Source organism: Gobius niger (genome assembly GCF_951799975.1).
Source record: "Gobius niger genome assembly, chromosome: 4".
Lineage (NCBI taxonomy): Eukaryota > Metazoa > Chordata > Actinopteri > Gobiiformes > Gobiidae > Gobius > Gobius niger.
In genome coordinates this window covers 15,331,897-15,352,099 of record NC_136855.1, presented here as the reverse complement: position 1 = coordinate 15,352,099, position 20,203 = coordinate 15,331,897, and the positions used below count along the sequence as shown (strand labels likewise).

At 38.6% G+C, this 20,203-nt stretch overlaps 1 protein-coding gene across 1 annotated transcript in view; it reads left to right on the top strand.

Annotated features, from left to right (window-relative positions):
• Window positions 1-20,203, top strand: part of LOC306962511 (protein diaphanous homolog 3-like) — a 168,888-nt gene that overhangs the window by 34,569 nt on the left and 114,116 nt on the right. Inside the window, exon 18 of the mRNA XM_079555660.1 lies at window positions 1,076-1,190. Within this exon, the coding sequence (XP_079411786.1) occupies window positions 1,076-1,190 (115 nt within the window). The remainder of the gene's footprint in view (window positions 1-1,075; window positions 1,191-20,203) is intronic.

The following is a 20,203-nucleotide window of genomic DNA, read 5'->3' as shown; positions in this document are numbered from 1 at the left end:
TTAGGTGCTGATGTTGTTCTCAACTTTGTTCCTGATGTTTCTTGGCGTCACTTTTTCACAGTGCAGATGTGTTCTTCAAAATAAACTGCTCATCTTGTACCTTTGCCAAGTCTGTGATAATAGGAAATACCAGATGATCTGACGCTTTTGTCGGCCTTAGTGGCATCTTTTGCAGATGTTCCTCCCGTGAGCGCAGTATTAATTCACACAGTACAAGCCATAGTGGTTTGTTGAACGATTAATAATTCAATCTCATTTGTACATTACAGGTGTTAGAGAAACTTCTCCATATGCTGCTGGTGTACCTTTGGGTAGAACATAAGGGAATGGTTGCCCTATATTACAGCTGTGCGAAAGCCCTCCATATGGCATTGTTTTAGTCATGTTTTTAGGGTTTTATAAAAGGGTCATTTGAAGAGAGGCAAAATACTAGCAGACTATAAGAAATGTGCAAGATGGAGAAATATGGACCGGCTGATTAGGTAAGCCGTGAAGTATAGATAGAATGTGAATAAAAAATGTCAAGGTTTGAAGCCCTGTCAGCTAGCTTTGAAACAAACTTTCTTGACTTGCCACAATGTCTGGTGGATTTCAAAACCTACCATCCTTCAGTAGGATAAAAAGAAAAAAACTTTCTCCCCATTTGCCATTCTCTCGTGGTTGTATGTCTTTTCTCATGGTCCACTGCTTGTAGCTCAAACCGAATCTATTTTTGTGCGAGCCGATAAACCAAAAAGTCCTTTACTGTCAGAAGCGAGCGTAACACCTGTAAATTATCGAAGTATATTTTTTATCAGCAGCATCAGGCCTATTTAAGTCTACTGCAAGATACATTTTTCATGATTTGACCCAAGGCTATGGATGTCCCTCTTTCTGTGGCGGCACCATCCTCCGCATGAACTTGAATCTCTCAACTTTCTTTTAAAGAGTTTTTTTTTTTTTTTTTTTTTTTACAAATTTTTTATTCACTTCAAATAACGCCTGGGTTTCAGGAAGCCCTTATGATAGACATTTGTAATAATAATCACATTAATCACGGTTGAACTGAGGAGTTTGTTCTTTTTTTCTTCTATAGATTCGTCCCCAAGAAATGTCTGAGAACTGTTTCTGGATTGCGGCTGATGAAGACCAATATGCAAAACCTAATTTACTAATCAAAGTTGCCCTGGTTTTTGGCTCCCAAAGAACAGGTGAGAACACCATCGGGTCTTTTTTTTCCTTTTTTTTACACTTGCCTTATTTGTCTTGTATCTAACAGAAATGCATTCCATAGACCAAGGATAGACTTGCTTGTGCCCTAATGCAGTGGTTCCCAACGTTTTTTGTCTTTCGTACCCCTTTGGCCTTTCACTGGTCAACCGTATACCCCCTACCTCAAGGGTGTTGCAGTTTATTTAAAAAGTAATTACTTAAAAGTGGTATTTGTAAGAAAAAGGACAATGTTGCAGTCCAAATAAACCTAAAATTCTCCCAAAGCAACACATTTTACTGAGAAATATAGCTTTTCCTATAAAAAATTATGTTAGATTTTCCTCTTTTTTCAATCTGAAATAGTTCCAAGTAACCCCTGCTAGGTCCTCGAAGCCCCCAGGGATCCCCATACCCCTGGTTGGGAAACACTGCCCTAATGCACAGTGCAGTATGGTTGTATGGTAACAATTAGAGATGCACCGAGACAGCTTTTTTGATACCGATACCGATACTGTGGTTTGAGTATCTGTCGATATCCAATATTTACTTTCTTAAAAGTGTCTTTCTCTGAGTGAAACATTGAAGTGACTCTTTTCTCCATTTTAGGATCAATAAAGTCACATTTTACTGTCATTTTACAGATCAATTAACTATTGATAAACTAATGGATAAACATTTAACAAGGATGTTAAATGTTTATCCATTTAACATCCTTGTTAAATGGATAAACATTTAACAAGGATTAACAAGGATAAGCGGATTCGGCATCTCACCGAGCGCAAAGCATGCTGGTCCAGGTTAAAGGTCAGGCCTACCCAGATCGTATCCCAAACTGTTAACATCACCGAGTGTGACACAGATATTGAATATTTTGAGCGTTAAAAATCAATGTTTTAAAAGAGTTCTGTAAGAAACAGGGACACAGTGTTACTGGGAAGAGAAAAATAACTTGTGGCCCTTGCTAAACCAATGAATGAATAAAAACAGTTGTTGTATTAAGTAAATAGACGTATTGGTTACAAATAGCATTACTACTTAGCTATATGTCAAACTTACTAATTTAATCCATTCGCGTCACGATGTTCTGGATCTTTTCTTACAGTAGGAAATGTGATGAGCACGTATGGTGGCTGGCATGTACAACGCTTTGAGGTTCCTTTATTGCACTCGTGAATAGAGCAAAACTCTTCCATAAACTAACTTAGCCCACGTGGACAGTCGCACTGCAATGGAGAATTAATGCAAACCTGGCATATTGCCGTAAAACCACTTTAAGCGACGTAATAGTCACTAAATACCCGGTAGTTCTACTATGATAGTCTGGTTTTAATGGGCTTTGTTGACACCGTGGTTAGGTGTGAAATTTGAACTATCAAACTATCGCGCATGCGTACTGACAATGCTGATTTGGCTTATTATCCTTGGTTGTATGATGAGGCTTTAGGCTACATTAACATAAACAACTCACATACAATGATCTGATCATTACAAATATGTTAGATCAGTTGTTTCTCAAACTAAAATATTAGCACTTGGCTTCAGCAGTGGTTATTTTATTGTATTAGGCTTCTTTAGGTAATACTATTATAGTTTCTGATCCAGCCTCGATTAGTTTTCGTTCGCCTTAGCATGCACCCGTTACCTTTAGCATGCTATTGCTAGCGCAGCATTTTGCGCGGCGATCAAAAATAGATATACTGAGGTTAAAGCTAACTAAGTGATTGAATTCTCCAGTTCTTCGCTTTATAATGATATACAGCATACAGTATACACCATATTAATGCCCATTCACTTCAAAGTTGTTTAAGGCGTTGAGAGCCAAAACTGGTATCGGTTCAGTATCGGATGTTTGTATTTGTAAATTCGTGCTTTTTTCCAGTATCCCTAGTAACAATCACAAAAATGTCCCAGCGACAAAACTGGAAAAGTAGCCTGGCTAACGCCAGACTGCTGTGTGCACTCGAATCATTCGAACTTCACATCAGTTTAGGGACCATGGCTGAAATCTTCACATGGATTTGGGGACCAATCACAGAACAGAGGAGGGACGGCAAGACGATGACGCACTATTCGACAAACGGAAGCGAGTAGTTTGTTTAGGGATAAAGAAAAAAAAAAGTTTTACAGATCCAACATGACGCGATGCCATCTTTCGATTAAGATTTAGACCGTGTTCTAAATTATTTAGCTTGAAAGTTTACAGTGGGTATGTCATATGTCATCTAATTGATGATATGATTGGCTATGGTTACGTGCAGACGCATATGATAGACATTTGTAGCCCCCAATAAACGGCTATGGACAATCGTAAACACACCTCTCCTACAAGAAAATGAATTGGTGGTCCCCAGACTAAATATCACTTGTGATTTGTGTCTGCCATTAGACTGGCCTAGGATGTACGTTTCCAGTAGCCTAAGGTCGAAAAGTGCAATAACGATCAGCGCAACAGAATTCTGTGCTATAGGGATCAATAGAGGGGAGTAGTATGTACATTCAGTTCCAATAAAGTTGATGTGTTGAAGTGAACCGTCTGCATAGCTATCAAAAACTATCATAACAATTCTTCAGCGGCGACTCATTTGTGGCATAAGCCTGCGACTCACTGGAAATGAGCCCATGTCCCACCAATTGAGATCCAGTAGTCTAACCTATGACATGCATTTTTTTTTTTTTGTTATGACTAAAGCGGCTTGTAAAAACACATTTTGTTCTTTCAGCAAAAGTGACAAATTTAGAGGATTTCATTCGGAAGGACAGACCGTTAGAATACTTACTAATCTTTCTTTTTTTCAGAACTGATAAAAGGCAAAAGTTGTTTTTGGTCAAGCATCTAAAAACATTCATACCGTTACCATTCTCGCCCATCAGTATGGTTTGCATGTTATGGAATATTCATGTACAAGGTTGTTGGAATGATTAAAGCCAGAACAAGGCAACGTGATGTTATCAGTCATGTCCTGCGCGGGTTCTATTAGTCCCCTCTCTGATGATTTATTCACACATCTTTGCTTTCTAGTCTTGTCTCTGACTCAGCTAGCTTACGCCATTTTGAATTATTCATCCAGGTGTTATCTACCTGTCACAACTGCATGTCTTAAGGTACACAAGAGCCCTCCTCTTTCCCTCTGCACTTCCTCCAACATCGCACTGCACAGTCGGCCTCTACTGACGATGTGTTGAATAATGGAGCCTCATCTCAATAGCAAAGTAGTTCTGTAGACAAGAAAATGACATAAGACGAATGACCACCCCACAGTTTGTCATTGTTAATGACTTGGAGATAATATATTAGGTGTTATTTTAACTTTAAAGTATCCACCAAATGGGGCAGTGGCTCATTTGGGAACCTTTGATCAAATTTGCCGTTTTAAAGAAAATACATTTTGCCTCATCAGTGCTTTTTTCATTGCTTTGTTGTAGTCAGAGGTGGGTAAAGTTGCCAAAATATTTACTCAAGTAAGAGTAACGTTGCTTTGAAATAATTTTGCTGAAGTACAAGTTAAGAGTGGTGACCCAAATATTTACTCAAGTAAAAGTAAAAAGTTCCTGGAGACTTGAGTACTGTGAGTACTGAGTAACTATTTGAGAAGTCTGATTTAGGTCTCAATTGTGACATAAATTACGAGAAAAAGTAAAAAAAATATCCCAATATTTCCAAGGGAATTGCCATATTTGTTTTTATTTTTGAAGAAAAAGCAGCACAAAACATAAGCTTCATATATTTTTTGTAATCATGAAGCTTTTGTAACATTCAGATTTACTCACAGCAGCACAAGTAACATTTTTTTTTTATCTCAAGTAAGAGTAAAGATATGTTATTACAATATTACTCAACTAGAAGTAAAACGCACTGAATGATATAACAACTCTAAGAACAGTTTCTTCAAAAAGTTACTTGGGTACTTGTACTTGAGTAAATGCAACAGTTGTACTGTAGCCTATTCCATGGCTGGCTCTGGTCCAGATTGCAGCTTACAAAGCACGAGTGCCTCTCTTACTTAATAACATGGCCATGTGGCATCATGTTTCATCTCACTTAAGAACAACAGCATCTGGATCATCATTAAACATTGAAGGGGACACAGTATGAAACAGTTTTTGTCATTAAATATTAATTTGTATATCCCTTGAATATTATTACTTAGGTTTTCTGTGCCATACAGTAGTAGCAAACAGTTGAGTACAGACCTCGTAGTTTTTGAAGTTATTGCTGTTGTGGCCTTTGCCATGATCATTTCTGATGGATTTTTTCAAATAGCATGATTTGTCACCAGAGAAAGAGATATATGATTAGGTTGCCTTCAGTTAATACATATTTATGCAAACATCAGTTTTTTGGTGTATAAACAAAAATAACTGGCGTAACATTGGAAATTAGATTTGTATTTTTTTTTTACATAATATTTTATTAATCTTATTTTGATCACACAGAATACCCCACTCAGAAAAAGATAGATAATATAAACGGATGCTGCTTCTCTTTTTGTTGTGATCCAGTGTATCTAAATGACCTTTCAGAGTGGGTAAAATTAAAAGAAGTTTCCAATTAAAAACATCAAGAGGAATGCCATTTTCTATTTTTGTATGAATATTGAATATACGAGCTAAAATGAAAGAACAGCATGCCTCTATAATTTGGCTTTTTATTGGGTTACATTTTGGGCCCAGGTTTCTTTGTCCTTTCTTATTTCCATCTCCTTTCTGTGGTCTGAAAGCATTGTTGTTTTTCATGGACTAGATCAGCTTCTTTTAAATTGACCCAGCTAAAATAACCCTTAATTATTTGACCCTCAAAAGTCTAAGTCCAGATGACTCCCATTTTCTTTTAAATTGCTTTTTGGGGTCTATCAAAAGCAGATGAATTTAAAATCCCGATCCTGGTAATTTTGCCCCAGCGAGTTCTATGCTGGACACTCTTTTCATCGAAGTGATTCATGAGTCAATACTCTGCAATCTTCAGATGTCCAAATAAGGCTCTTCAAAAATGTATGCATGCTACTAAAAGTGCAGGTAATGGGTACATGACATCTAATCGTGAGCATTTACAGGGAATCGATGGTGGTGGTCAGATTGGTTTTCTAATTTCCCATTTCTCCGTTGTTAAATAAATGAAGGCTCTTCTTGCCTTAATGACGTCCATCCAGTGTTGCATACCGACACTGCCAAATGTATTTCAATACTGGTTGACAAGTATTTCACAAGTTATTTAATTATTTTTATGAATATGCTAATGACATTTATACTGTGATACAAGTGACTTTGATTACTAGCTCAGCTTCTTTATAATGTTCCTGAACAGAAAAAAAATGTCTATTGTCTTTGGTCAAGAAATCGGAATTTGAAAAATCAACTTTGTCACCAATAGAAGACATTATATACTGTTTTAGTCAGGCTCAATTGAAGCCTATCCAGCTGCATTATAACATTTTTTGGTCACATCTCCCATCGACCTTAAACAGCTTAAGAAATTGTGGGCCCAGTCAGAAGACTAGAACTTTGTTGGTATTGACTGTTTCTCATACCTTTGCAAATTATTATTTCAGTTGAATTGGTGACAGCTTAATTTTTTTTTCTACAAGGGCAACCACATTTCTTAAGAGTGAAGATGTTTCTTCACACCTATTCTATTTAGTTTGCATTTTGAATAGACAAAATGCTTTAAATATGCTAGGTCGAGCACACAGACTGCATTTTATTTAAATGTAAGTTCATAGAAATTTGTAAAATCTTCACCACTACTTACAATTCTTATACAGTTTTCCGCTTCTTGCACATAGAAGCACATCTAATAAGAGCCTCTGTTAAGATAAGGCTTAAAGCCCAGAGTTCACTCTCATGAACTTGTAAAATCACTCAATATTGTGAATAGTCCAGATTTACATTTACATTTACATTTACAAAGGGATGTACAATTTTGGGGTCAAACAAATATTTGGTTTGGAAGTCGGTATTCTAATTCTTAAGAAAAATATGAAGTGACCTAAGTTGAATAATCTTATCACCATGCACCCCTTTGTCAAGTTCTTTGGTCAATCAACTCAAATCATGCAGGCCCATTTCTCCCCCACCGGGCTTGCTGAGATGTTATCATAGCCTCCTAGTTTGTGGTGGAAAAGGCTTTATTGGTTTATTTTATGGAGATTATATCGTGTGGCCAATTTTCTTGTAAACATACATAATGCAACTTGTACCCTTTTACATAAATGACTGTTTAGTGAAATATTTATGTGTTATTGTTGCATTCCCTCTTGGGCTTAGACAAAATAGAAACAGCGCTGTAACACAGAAAGGCGCAGATGTCAGTGGAAAAATGCATTTACTATCAAATGAATGAATGTTGTTTTTACACCAGCTGCTCGAAGCATTGCTCTGCTTGCGATGTGAACATTTAGTAGCTTGTTACCTGATAAGGTTGTGAAGGAAGGATTTTGCAAAGTTTTGAGGTTAATTATGCCGCTCAAATGAGGTAATAAGCATAAACTCTGCATACTGTGATGTTCATACCTTTATAACATTGGTTTAGGTTACATTTGAATTCTTTCATAAAGTATGATATTGTGATTTCACTCTGGTGCTATACATCCATTTTGTACTGACAAAGTACACACAAAGTGAACATAGCAAGCCACACTGAATGATTCCTTAAATTATTCTTTTATAGCAGGAACAGATTGTACCAGCCTTGCTACAGGCCACTCACGTTGCATAAGCATTTCAGCTACTTCAACTATTCATGCCATTTGATTGCTCCCACACCTTTGCAAGTGTTTAGACATCATTCTTTGTAGAGTGATTTGTGGAAGAAAGGGAAAAAAGCTCAGTCTTAAAGACTTTCTTTAAAAGATAGTGCAACCGGAGGCCTTCAGCGAGCTGTCAGGTGAACGTTGAATAGTGAGGGGTTAACCAAATTAAATCACTAAGATCCACGAGTGGAGGTCTCATTGTGATTGTGATGTATAATTGCAAATAATGAATTAAGCGTAGCTAATGACGAGGCGCACTCTGCCTCTGAACTCTTGAGCTTAACTGTGTTCCCTTGACACCTGAGGGCTTTAATTGGACTCTTTGTTGTTGCTATGTATTATGAAGACGGTGGGTCACACTGTATGGGAAGAAGACAGTCTCTCCCTCTTTGCTATCTTCCGACGGAACCAGAAAATTAATATGACATGCTGCAGCACTTTTTCACTTAATCATAGCATATTATCTCCTGACCTGTGGACAAAAAAAGTGACTGTACTGGTTTTCTACGAGGGCAAATGAACACTTATGGAGCAGGACACTTTTATTAGTTTCATCATCAAATCATTTAAGTTGCATTACATCATAATAACAGTTTATATTGTACACGTCACACATTTTCTAGGTTTAGGTTTAAATCTATATTCCTATAGTTATTATAGATATCACTCGGTGTTAAAGAAGAACTAAGTAACTTGTTTACCTTAATAAATCCTTTTCATAGTCCCTCTGGGGGTAATACAAGTGTTGGGATGATTTGAGGATCTTTCATCTCCCCTGGTGTCTCTGGCCAGAAAACCCACACTTGCAACTTCCGTGCCTTCGGGTCGGAGCCACCAATGCACACTAATGGAATCACGAAGAAGAGGCCAACAGGCTAATGAGCAAAGCTAACTGTGGGCTAGCGCCACTTAAACAGTATTTACAGCCAAGTTTGAGTGAAAAAATTGGATGTACAATATCCCTCTCTCCCTTTGTCTTTTCTGTCAGTGTAGTATTTACTCTCACGGACAATTAATGAGTAAACAAAACGTAACATGCTACGACACCTGCACTGGGGCGCTTATGGCCTCTAGAGATACTTAGTTCTGCATTTAGTGCAGCACAGTGAATTTAAAAATGCAATCTCTTTCCACCTATTTAGAAGTGTTAAATTCAATGTATTTCTTGCATCTTTTATATGCTGAATTAAATATTGTTTGCATTATGCTTTCAAATAACACTAACCATCATTTTCCACTTCTCTGCTTTTCCTGCATTTTCCTAACCCACTCCTTTTCCTTCGACCTTGGCTTGGCTTGACTGCATGATCTGCTTCGATGTGTTCCTACAGAAATAAAAGGTTAGTATGTTTTTTACTGACTTTGTGTTGTCTGTAATCACTAGCCCAGAACAAAAGCAACCCCTATGACTGGTCTGTGGGATCAGCCAAAAAAATAATAATAATATCTGCATTATAGTTACAGCTGGGATACCTGACTTTTTGTTATTGTATGTAGAGTAAACATACTCTGCCACCTCAAAGTATGTTATAAATAGCAAAAACAGACCTTGTTGCATTGTCTTCACCTACATTGTTATTGAGCGATGGAAGATAAAAGGAGAATCTAAATTAATACAATTTATTTTGGAGGTGGTCTACCCTGCTTCACTTTGCCACCACTCAAAGCTGTACACGGACGTGAAACATGCAGATGATTGATTTGCTTGACCAGTTTGGATGAGCAGGAGGGATTGTGAGAGCTACAAATGAGTTTGGGTCAAAACTAAACATTTCACAGTTTGAACAGAAAACATCAGCTTTAATAGTATTTCTAATTGTACAAAGATGAAACTTAACATGCGTTTTCCATAAAGTAATGGTACATTCTGTGACAATATTAACTATTATTATCCTTTCAGTCTTGGTATAGCCTTGGCAGAGATATGCCTTTTTTGTAACTTTTTGTTTTACTTGCTTGCTGCTACAATTTGTGTTGTCTAAATTTCAAAACTGTGTATTGAGGGTTGACGGGTTATATTTAGATGACTGATGTTGATTACAATGTTTGTGTGGAGGTGACACTTCTTTTCCAAGTGTGTCCTTAACCTTCAGTTCGCAATTCTCTCTAGTGAACTTTTTTTGTAATTGTGAAGGATTGTAAATGTTTAAATAGTGTAGCTCTCGAGCAAACCTATTGAAATGGGCATGGAAAATACAGAAACAGTTGTGTCTTCCCGCACCTGTCGAGGCGGCTACTTCGTGGCCTTAAAGCTGGAAAATGAACAACATGGAATGAGGTGGCCTTTACTTCACCTTCTTTTCTTCTAATAAATAACATCCAATTAGATAGAGCCAACAAAGATCACAAAATAAGTTTGCCATTTCACGCTAGGGTACTGGTATGTGCTAATATGTCAAGTTACAAAACAAGGCAGACAACATCTACCACCAATGTATTTACACATTCCTGGTGCACTGTGACTTTCCTGGCATCATTTGTATTGCTAACAATTACTGGCGTTTAAAGGCGGGGAATTATGCAAAAAGTCGAGCTTTTTACGATGTTACAATTTTCAAAAACACCTCTGGAGTTGTGCTTCGAACTTTCGACTTTTGATCATCTTTGGATCTTCTCCAGCATCGCAGCAACAGCTCCCAAAAAGCCCCTGTTCCTAAAAGGTCCTCCTGAGGTCCCACGTTTTAAAGGCACCCTCAGCTATTCCATTTTTCTGGACAGGAATGGTGGGTTTGGGCAGCACGGTGGTGCAGTGATTCGCAGCTAGAAGGTTCCAGGTTCGATTCCCACCCGGACGGGGCTTTTCTGTGTGGAGTTTGCATGTTGTCCCTGTGCCTGTTTCCACTGGGTACTCCGGTTTCCAGCGAGCTAACTCAGACGCAGAGACAAGCTCAGCACCTCAGCCCCAACACATCCCTCTCACCCCCCAAACACACCCCTCACCTGCCCTCGCTCCATGTCAACACAAACACATGCAGGAATTGCAAATATTTGCAGCAGCAACTGTTAGCGGTCTGAGTTTAGCATTAAGACCAAAGTTTAAAAAAAAATAGTCAACGTCTGACTGACCTGTTGTGATGCAGCTGAAATCTTCATGAAATGTCCATGTCATTTGTTTAGTAATCCAATATCCAGTATCTACAGGGAGCTGTCAGGTCTTTTTTTTTTTTTAATGGAGCACGTACCAGGAAGTGAATGAAGCGTTCAAGGGTTGCGGGAAATAAAACCGCTGCACTAAAAATGTATTTCTAAATGAAACATGCAAAAACACCGACTTACATAAAAGTTGCTGTTTAACAAATAAATATAAGTCTAAAAATGTTTAATTTCTTATTTAGTCTGCTGATTTATGTGTGTTGCACACAAGATTATTGATATTTCCCTTCTTTTTATGAACACATCACAAGGGCATTGTGTGAGTGAGGGGCGTGGGTGAGATGGGAAAGCCAGGTGAAGGGAGGGGGGCGCAGTGCAGGGTTCACTACTCCACCTGCTGCTGAAAATGAATTAAAAATAATAAAATTAAAGCTAAGATCAGTATTGCATTTTCTAACCAACTGTGTGTAAGATTGGGATAAAGATGTGCTTGAGATTATTACCAAATGCCTGCCGAAAGCATAATATCCCCACTTTAACTTGTCATTTGTGGTGTTGCGGAACAAGAATCTTCCGCATTGGGGTCAAATTGAAACTTTGTTTAATTTAGCAACACCACACAGTAATAATAGTATACTTGTAACTTGCCGTGTTTCATGAATTATTTTTTCAGTAAACGGCTCATTACCAAACATAAAGAGCACAACTTGATGGGGAAGGGTGGCAGAGAGTGAATAAGGTTATAGATCTAGTGTAATGTCCAGGCATATGTTGTAAAAATACAATAAGAAAGGGATGTGGACACAGAGTGAAACAGGTAATGCAATAGAAATCCTCATTCATGTACGTATATTCCACTCATCTGTGTGGCCAACTTATGAAAAGAGATCCAATATTTCCAATTTCCAATAAGTAGCTTGAAAGCAATAGTGTATTTTTTACCACAAGAACAGCTTTTGTGTGCTAGAGGCTGTCCTTGATGGCCTCGTAAATTACTATGAAGAATGGAAAATGGTAGATAAATAAGCAAAAAGGACATGCTTCTCAGGTTTGGAGTAGGCCCTGATTATGCCCACACATTATTTGTATGCCTCTGTTGCTTTTAGTGAATACAATAATGTAGAAGCCTCAAGGTGTGAGGAGGTTGGCACAAAATAAGCAGCTAATAGTAAAAGCCTTAGTTTAGGCACTGTGTGGAATCAAATGAAAGAATAGCACATGGGCCATATTTTAGAAAAGGGAAAGGAATAAAGCTTCACTAAAGTGACAAAGAACCAGCAAAGAACACTGTATTTTAATGAGATCCAAAAACCTGTCCTGTATTTCAATAGGCTTTTGTTCACCATATGCAAACCGTGACTTTTTACTTGCTGTCATCTCTTGTTAAACATTGGCTTAGAATACGTTTATACTTTTACTCAGACATTTTAAAACTAAATCTGGCATTATTAAAATGGTACAAAATTGATACTCATACATACATTCTATACAAAGTAAGCCATTTTATTATTTTTAAAGCACTTCTTTAACTGGACACTCCTGTCCCTTCTATTCCTACTACTACTAATGCTAGACAAGCCATATGATCCATTTATTGCTTTTCATGATGATTACAACTAGGGCAGGGCGATATGGCCTAAAATCTCTATCACGATATAAAAAAGAAATGTCACGATAACGATATATTTGACGATATAATTGACAATGTACAAACTACTTCAAAATTCCAGCCTTATGCCTGTTTGGAAGATTTATGCAAAGATATTTCATTCTTTTTTTTAGCGCCATACTGATTTCCTCGTAAATATGATCTACTCTGTGTTTATGCTGCTCTGACGGAGCCGAGTGTAACATAAATTATATCATGATATCAAAAATTACAACGATATCAAAAAAATATATCGTGATAACGATATGCGATACGATATGGCCCAACCGTAATTACAACTCCTGGCATTGCTGGTTATTTTGATTATAGTGTCAGTTTAGTATAACAGGTCAAAGGTGGTGCATACACCAAATTGTACACAAACAATTTGTATGAACATGAAGAGGTAGTGCCAAACCCCACTCACTCGGCTCATTACTCATCTGCCAGTGTGACCTCAAAGCTACGCAAGTACACCTTTTGTGTCATAGTTGAAGGTCTATTTAAACTCTAGTCAGTCCCTTGTGGTGTGGGCAGGACTGACATTATCCCACCTACTGAACCTTTTTGCAGTTCCCCTTATTAGAATAGTTTTTGTTCTGGGATCTGCGTCAAAACTGGGATTTGTTAAGTCCCTTTTGCATGCCATTCCCTTGATCCAAGCAGTTCATTATACACTGCGTTCAGTTATTATGCAAATGATATTTCAGTGTGGATGGTATTGTGTCTCAGGCTTCTTTGAATCACTGACATCAATCTCAGACACCTGTGATAATTTGTTTTCAGGTTAAGCCCAGTTAAGGGAAAAACTACTGAAATAGAACGTTCACCATTATTAAGCAGACCACTATTTTCAAGCAATATGGGAAAGAAGAAGGATCGCTCTGCTGATGAAAAGGGTGAAATAATGAATGCTCTGCAGAAACGGCTGCAGTGTGCCCAGAAATGCATGAAGACTCATTTTCAAACAGTCTTGTTCACTGATGTGCCGTGTAACCCTGGATGGTCACATGGATGGGGTAGTGGATGGTTGGTGAATGGCCACCATGTCCCTTCAAGGCTGCGACGTCAGTAAAGAGGGGCGGAGTCATGTTTTGGCCTGGAATCATGGGGAGAGAGCTGGTTGGCCCCTTTAGGCTCCCTGGAGGTGTGAAAATGACCTCTGAAAAATAAATGGAGTTTCTGACTGACCACTTTCTTCCATGGTACAAAAAAAGGAAGAACTGTGATTTCCCTAACAAGATCATCTTCATGCATGACAACGCACCATGTCATGCTGTAAAGAACACCTCTGCATCATTGCCTGCTATGGGCATAAAAGGATAGAAACTCATGATGTGGACCCCATCCTACCCTGACTTCAACCCTATTAAGAGCCTTTGGAGCTTCAAGCAAAAGATCTATGAGGGTGGGAGGCAGTTTTCATCAAAACATCAACTCTGGGAGGCTATTCTGACATCCTAGAAAGATATGAAAGCAGAAACTCTCCAAAAACCCACAAGTTTAATCAAATAATGGCTCCTATGCTAAATGTAACTTGACCATGTTTTTGATTGAAATAGCTTTTGATTTCAGTAAATAATATGACCTCCTAATTCTGCAAATTCAAAATTTTCAGTTCTTTACAAGCTATAAAATGTATTAAAACGCTGCTGTGCTGCGTAATAATTCGGAACAGTGCATTTTGCGGCGTTAACTATATTTATTTTTGGAAAAGAAAAAAAAATGTTATCATTGGGAGGTTTTTTCAATCACATTCCTATGATCCTCTAACAGTTGTTTTGCTGACTGTCATTTGAGTTAACAATTTAGAAAATCTGAGAATAATATCATTTGCATAATAACAGTGAACGTAGTGTACACCGAAGATTGTGTCTGACCCACTATCCTTGTTGAGGCCAGGCATGTGCTGTTTGACAACAATTGACTCCATTACTCCTCCGTCAAACCATCTTTTCTCTCAAGCAAGAATTTTGACCTCACTGTCAAGAAGTGTGCTCACTGACGGTACAGGCCAGGTCCATGCGGAAGCGCATCACTGAGTGTCGAGAAGCCCCTGCTGCCACCTCCATGTGGGGTTGTAGGATTGCTTACTTTTCTTGTGATACTACAGTGTTCAAGTGTCATCAGAACAAATTCAAATAACAAATAGCCACAAACAAGAAACGTATTTTCATTCATAACAGCGAACAGCGCATGGGATAAACCAGACAACGATTCTCTCTGAATATCCTCCTCCTGAAGCGAACAAAAGTCATGTGAATGAAAAAACTCAAGCAAGTGACTGTAACATATTAAAGCTACCAACTAAAGTATGTGTAAAAAAAAGAATATGCTCTTTTTTTAAACACTGCATTTTTTTTTTTTTCTTCTGCACTTAATGAAATGCCAAGGGTAATTTGCAGCCATTGTCTTGTATTTGCGCTCACAAACTTTACACCGGTATACATAGACAATGGAGGCAAAGTTGGGGAAGTGTGTTGCCCAAGGACACAATGACATGCATCGACTAAAGCTGGAATTGACTTGTCAAACGTTGGAATAATGGGCAAACACTTTTAAGTTTCTATTTATTTTCTTGAATCACTTCATGGATAGGGTGTAAGCTGCATAGGATGACATAAATAATAAAAACTTTGAAGACACTAGTCTAACCATTGACTGAATACAATTTGGTTGTACACTCCGTGTATTGCAGTTAGAATGACAGCCATTGGTACAGTATGGGCCTTTGTTTGTATGTAAAAAAAAAAGACTCTCTCTCTTTGGGTATCCACTCTCCTCTCTGCTTCTGTGCTTTGACGGTGACATTTGAAGAACACCATTAGTCCTGTAATGACTTTTCATGCAGCTGCAGAAATTTTGTGCCATTATGAGCGTTCTCATCAAATGCACAATCATTAATGGCTCTTTTCACTGTTTTTGAAAAGGCATGTACTCGTTTTACTGTGCAACTCTTACTGAATGGATGACCTATTTCCTGCTAGTAACCATACGTTTTTAATTTGGCCTGGAATATAAATTTGGTTCTCAGGGTTACTCATAAAAAGCTACGCTGGTGACAATTAACATCTCAACCAAATTCAGCATTACTCTCCTGAGTGTTGCTACATTCAGATGTATTCTGTTTTCTGTAACTTCATAGCCACCATTGACTGAATCATTAAAATGTTATGTGATTTGAACGTTTTTGAGCCGACCACATACTGTGACTGTGATGGGAATTGTGGGTTTAATGTCTTGCCCAATGACACAACTGGGTCGATCTTCATACGCCCAACTTTTTCTGGGTGCATGACATAATCCAATTGGAGAAACCAGTTTTTGTTGCTTAAATTCTTTACCGGATGATACAGATAAGATTAGGAAACCTACGCAGACATGCAAACTCCCCACAAAAATGCCTCGTGAACCAGAGACCTTCTAGTTCTAAGGCACGAGCACTAACCGCTGCGCCACCGTGCCGCACAAATTGCCATAGGTTATATAAATTGGCGACTGATTTCTTGGGAGTAAATGAGTGTGAAATGTGTAGGTTAGCCCTGAGATTCGCTGGCTGCGACAGAGGACTCTCCTATACTAATTTCCATAATAGCGGGGATAAACACCAATTGAAGATACTTATACATTGTTGTGTTGGGGCAACATGCCAAGTAAGCAAAGAAAAGCACAACATTTGTCTTTTATTTAGTTGCTCCATGTAAATACAGTCTGATGGAAATTGGAGTATTATTATTTTGAAAGATTTTTTATTTAATTTTCTAATCTTATGAGCCTCTATCCAATGTTGCAATAACTACAGTATCATCCCCAGTAGTGTACACGGCAAGATAATGAGTAAATGGTGATGGTCTTCAATTTATATAGGGCTTTTCCACCTACGCAATACACCCCAGGTGCTTTACATAATATGAAAAAAAAAGTGCAGTTTGTGGCTGTGAAACAGTAGTTCTGTTTACCTTTTCTTACTCAACGTGTCTCACACCTCGTTGATGTTTTTTTTTCCAGTTTTTTTCCCTTTTTTTCCCCTACCATCTTTACTTTCAAGCATCAGCACCACATCGCATTCCCAATTTGTGTTTTTATGTTCCAATATCAGAAATGGGCTGACTCGTTAAAAACAAATTTGCTTTTGCGAGTAAATTTTTCATACACGGATCCATGTTTATACATGGGGTAAAGTGATTTCTTCAACCGACAAGACAACAACGGCCAGAGAAGAGGGGGATAGAGGGAGGGAAAATGACAAATTGCAAATGGCTTGTGAGATGAATGAGTTGGACTGCCATCAATCCAGTGAATGACTTGGGAAATGTTAGGGTGGGCTTAACTACTGTTCCAATCGGACTGGGGCTGTCACATAGGAAAATGAAATGGAGATAATAACGCCTCACCTCATACCTGCTATGACAGAGTGGTGGAGAAAATACTGTGCACGAAGGGGCTGTTGGTGAAGAGGCCTTTAGAGGGCACTAGTCCATTGAGAATAGATCCAATGTGCATCATCCCTTCAGGCCAGCCAGCAATGATTTAAATCAATTATAAGGCTTTTGATCCATCTGCTGTATATATTTATTTCACATTTAAAATTCTGTTTAATATGAACCTTTAGATAATTTAAGGTTAGATTCCCGTGTTGTGATTGATGGTGGCTAAGTACAAGCCCCCACTGGATGCCAATGAACTGTTAACTCCTTTCAGCAAAACGTGGAAGAATAATCCTAGTGCTGCATCCCCGAATAACAGATGTACATGTCATTATCAGGATATCAGAATTAAGCTTGTAAGCTTGCATAGCTGTGTCCCAGCGTATTAAACATACGCGGGCACAGACAAATTATTTGTAAAACCATTCTAAACTAAGCAAGCATTTGTGACTAAAACATACCGCTAGGCATTATATTTTTTTCAATTGTGAACCCAGAAGTAGCGCTGGTGAGTTGTTTGTGATATCTGCTTTGCACCTTGGAAGTTGTGAACACATCCCTGTGCCGAATCAAAAAATTGGAATCCATTAGGAAAGTGAAAAACAGTTAAAACTCCTTCTCTTTTTCATAATATAACAATTAACATTTCCTGTAGTTTTAACGATATTATGAGATATTATGAGAATCATATAAAGCTTGCTTATCACTTACCTGTACTGTATAGCTTGTAACCAGTAAACTTGCCTGGTTTCTTGCAACAAAGAGAGTGTTTTCTGTTATGATTGACAGCTAGGTGCCAGACCCCCGCATGCGCTGATGTGCCATTTTACCGCTTAAAGACTTAGAAACAATCTTGCTGCAAAAGAGGGGAGGAAAAAAGCCTAATGAAGTCTGTTAATTTGCTGCTATCAGAATGAAAGCCTCACACTAATTATTGCCCTGGGTCATCTAGTCTGAATCACAAGAAGAGGTGGCCCTGCATGGTACACTTTGATTAGCTCACTCCCTGCACTGCTACACACTTCATTACTCTGATCTCTCTCTCTCTGTCGCACAGTGGATGCTACTCAGTCACCCGTAGTTCCGGATGAGCGCTCCAAACTGTGTGCAAACATACAGCTCTGGCTCTCAGGGCTCCGCAAGTGCAAACTGCAGCGATGCTGTGGAGATAGCAATCCGAGAAGAAAGGGTGGGGTTGAGGCATAACCAGTTCTAGGTTGTTTTGATTTGTCTTAGTGTCACAAGAAAATACAAAAAGAAACAAATGTTACAGCATTGTTTAAAGCAAAAACCACTGATGCAAGTTTCTTATTGTCCTTTTTTTTTTTTTTTTTGTGCTCTGTGACAATGACTCAAATGGGTAGTCTGAAAAATCAGAAGGTGGGTGGTTCAAATCCTTGCACTTGCAGAGGGCCATTTTGTCCTTGGGGGAGATTGATTCATCCACTGCTACCATTACTTGATTGCAGTTTTAGAATTTGCCTAGTCCTGTGTAGCTTTTTGGAACACAGTTTGTGTCCCAACAACCAAGATTGTCTAATTGCAGACTAAAGCGTAGGTCAGGCTTAGTGTCCAAGGAGTATGTATTTTCTTCGTTTTCCTTCTTTCTGTGCTTTGTCAACCATGACGACATCAATATGACAACCAGAGATGAGGGAGAAGGAGTGGTCAACTGTGTTAGTTCCAGGTAGTTACAGGACACACTCTTTCTGTCAGACTGAGTGAAGCTTTTTCATTTATGTAGCCGGGATCACAACTGCAATCCATTGAGTCAATAGTCAAAGGCACTGGGCTGGCTTGACTGTTCGTCTCCTCTGTTGACTCTAGCGTTGACAGATGTGCCGACACTGGTGGATTTGTTCACTTGCTCGAGACAGCCTCCTTCCCCGTGCATCAGATGTCTCATAGTGGATTTAGCTCGAGGCAGTGGTGTTTGTGTATTAAATATGTGTCGGCTGGGTGTTTTTGCGAGAAGCCGCATTATCCCTGCTACAGAAACGCATCTAATGGCAGTCATTTAAACCTTACCTGCATGACAGCTTTGATTCCCTATCGGACCCAAACACTGTGATTTAATTATCCTTTGGAGCCTTACCCTTCCTATCGCTTCCCCCGTGCTGTGTGCATTCGTGACTTCTCATGGGGAGATGATCATATCACTCTAGCATGGCATAAATAATGAACCCTCTTGTCCACAAGATGAAAAAGAAAATGGCAGTGTGATATGTAACCCGGAAGTAAGATGGAGTAAGTTCTGTGCTGCATGTCAAGTAGTCTGTGTCCTGTAGTCTGTCAATATGCCACTTGATCTGATTGCTTGGTTGGTAATGGTATAGTTCTTTGGATTGTTCTCATTGGATCTGACTGGAGGCCTGTATGAATTGTGCTTCCATTGATTTAATTTATTTCAGTAGAAATAAAACATATTTTTGTACAGTAACTATACTATGTATTGTGCTTTACAAGCTACTTACAGCAGTCATCCATTCATACACCAGTTAAACACATCAACAACAACTGAAATTCATTACTGTAAGCAGACTAGCTTAAATCAGTTTGTAGTATGGAGTTCACATGCCCGATTAAGTCTATGTTAAGTTCTTGGTCAAACTTCATTAGTCCCTGTAGTTCTGGTGTCGCTCTTCTTGATTGCTGGTTTTTACCTGGTTTTGTTTTGATTTTATCATCAGTAGTATCCCACTTCAATTGATGACTTGCTTTCTGTAGTTACATAATAGTTGTCTTTCCATTTCATGTTGGCAAAGAGAGGGTCATTCCAGTAAGATGTTTCCTTTGATTACACTTCGCATTCAGATGGAGTGCTGCTCAGGAGGAGTATCCGCTGAAGTGGGAGTGGATTTGAGGCGTTACATGCTTGTCTCCGTAGCCTGGCCGTCATGTACACCATCAGTCATGCTCTTTTGCGAGCAGTTTTATTTCATCCGCTATTCCCTTTAGTGCTTTGACGGTTCGATTCACTGATATTGCCAAGAAGTGCTTCTATCAGGGAGAGCATGCCTAAGCGATGTACTTGACATATTTTGGATTTTGTGGGTCCAAACCCTTCAATATAAAATCAAACACTTCCCTTTCAGAAC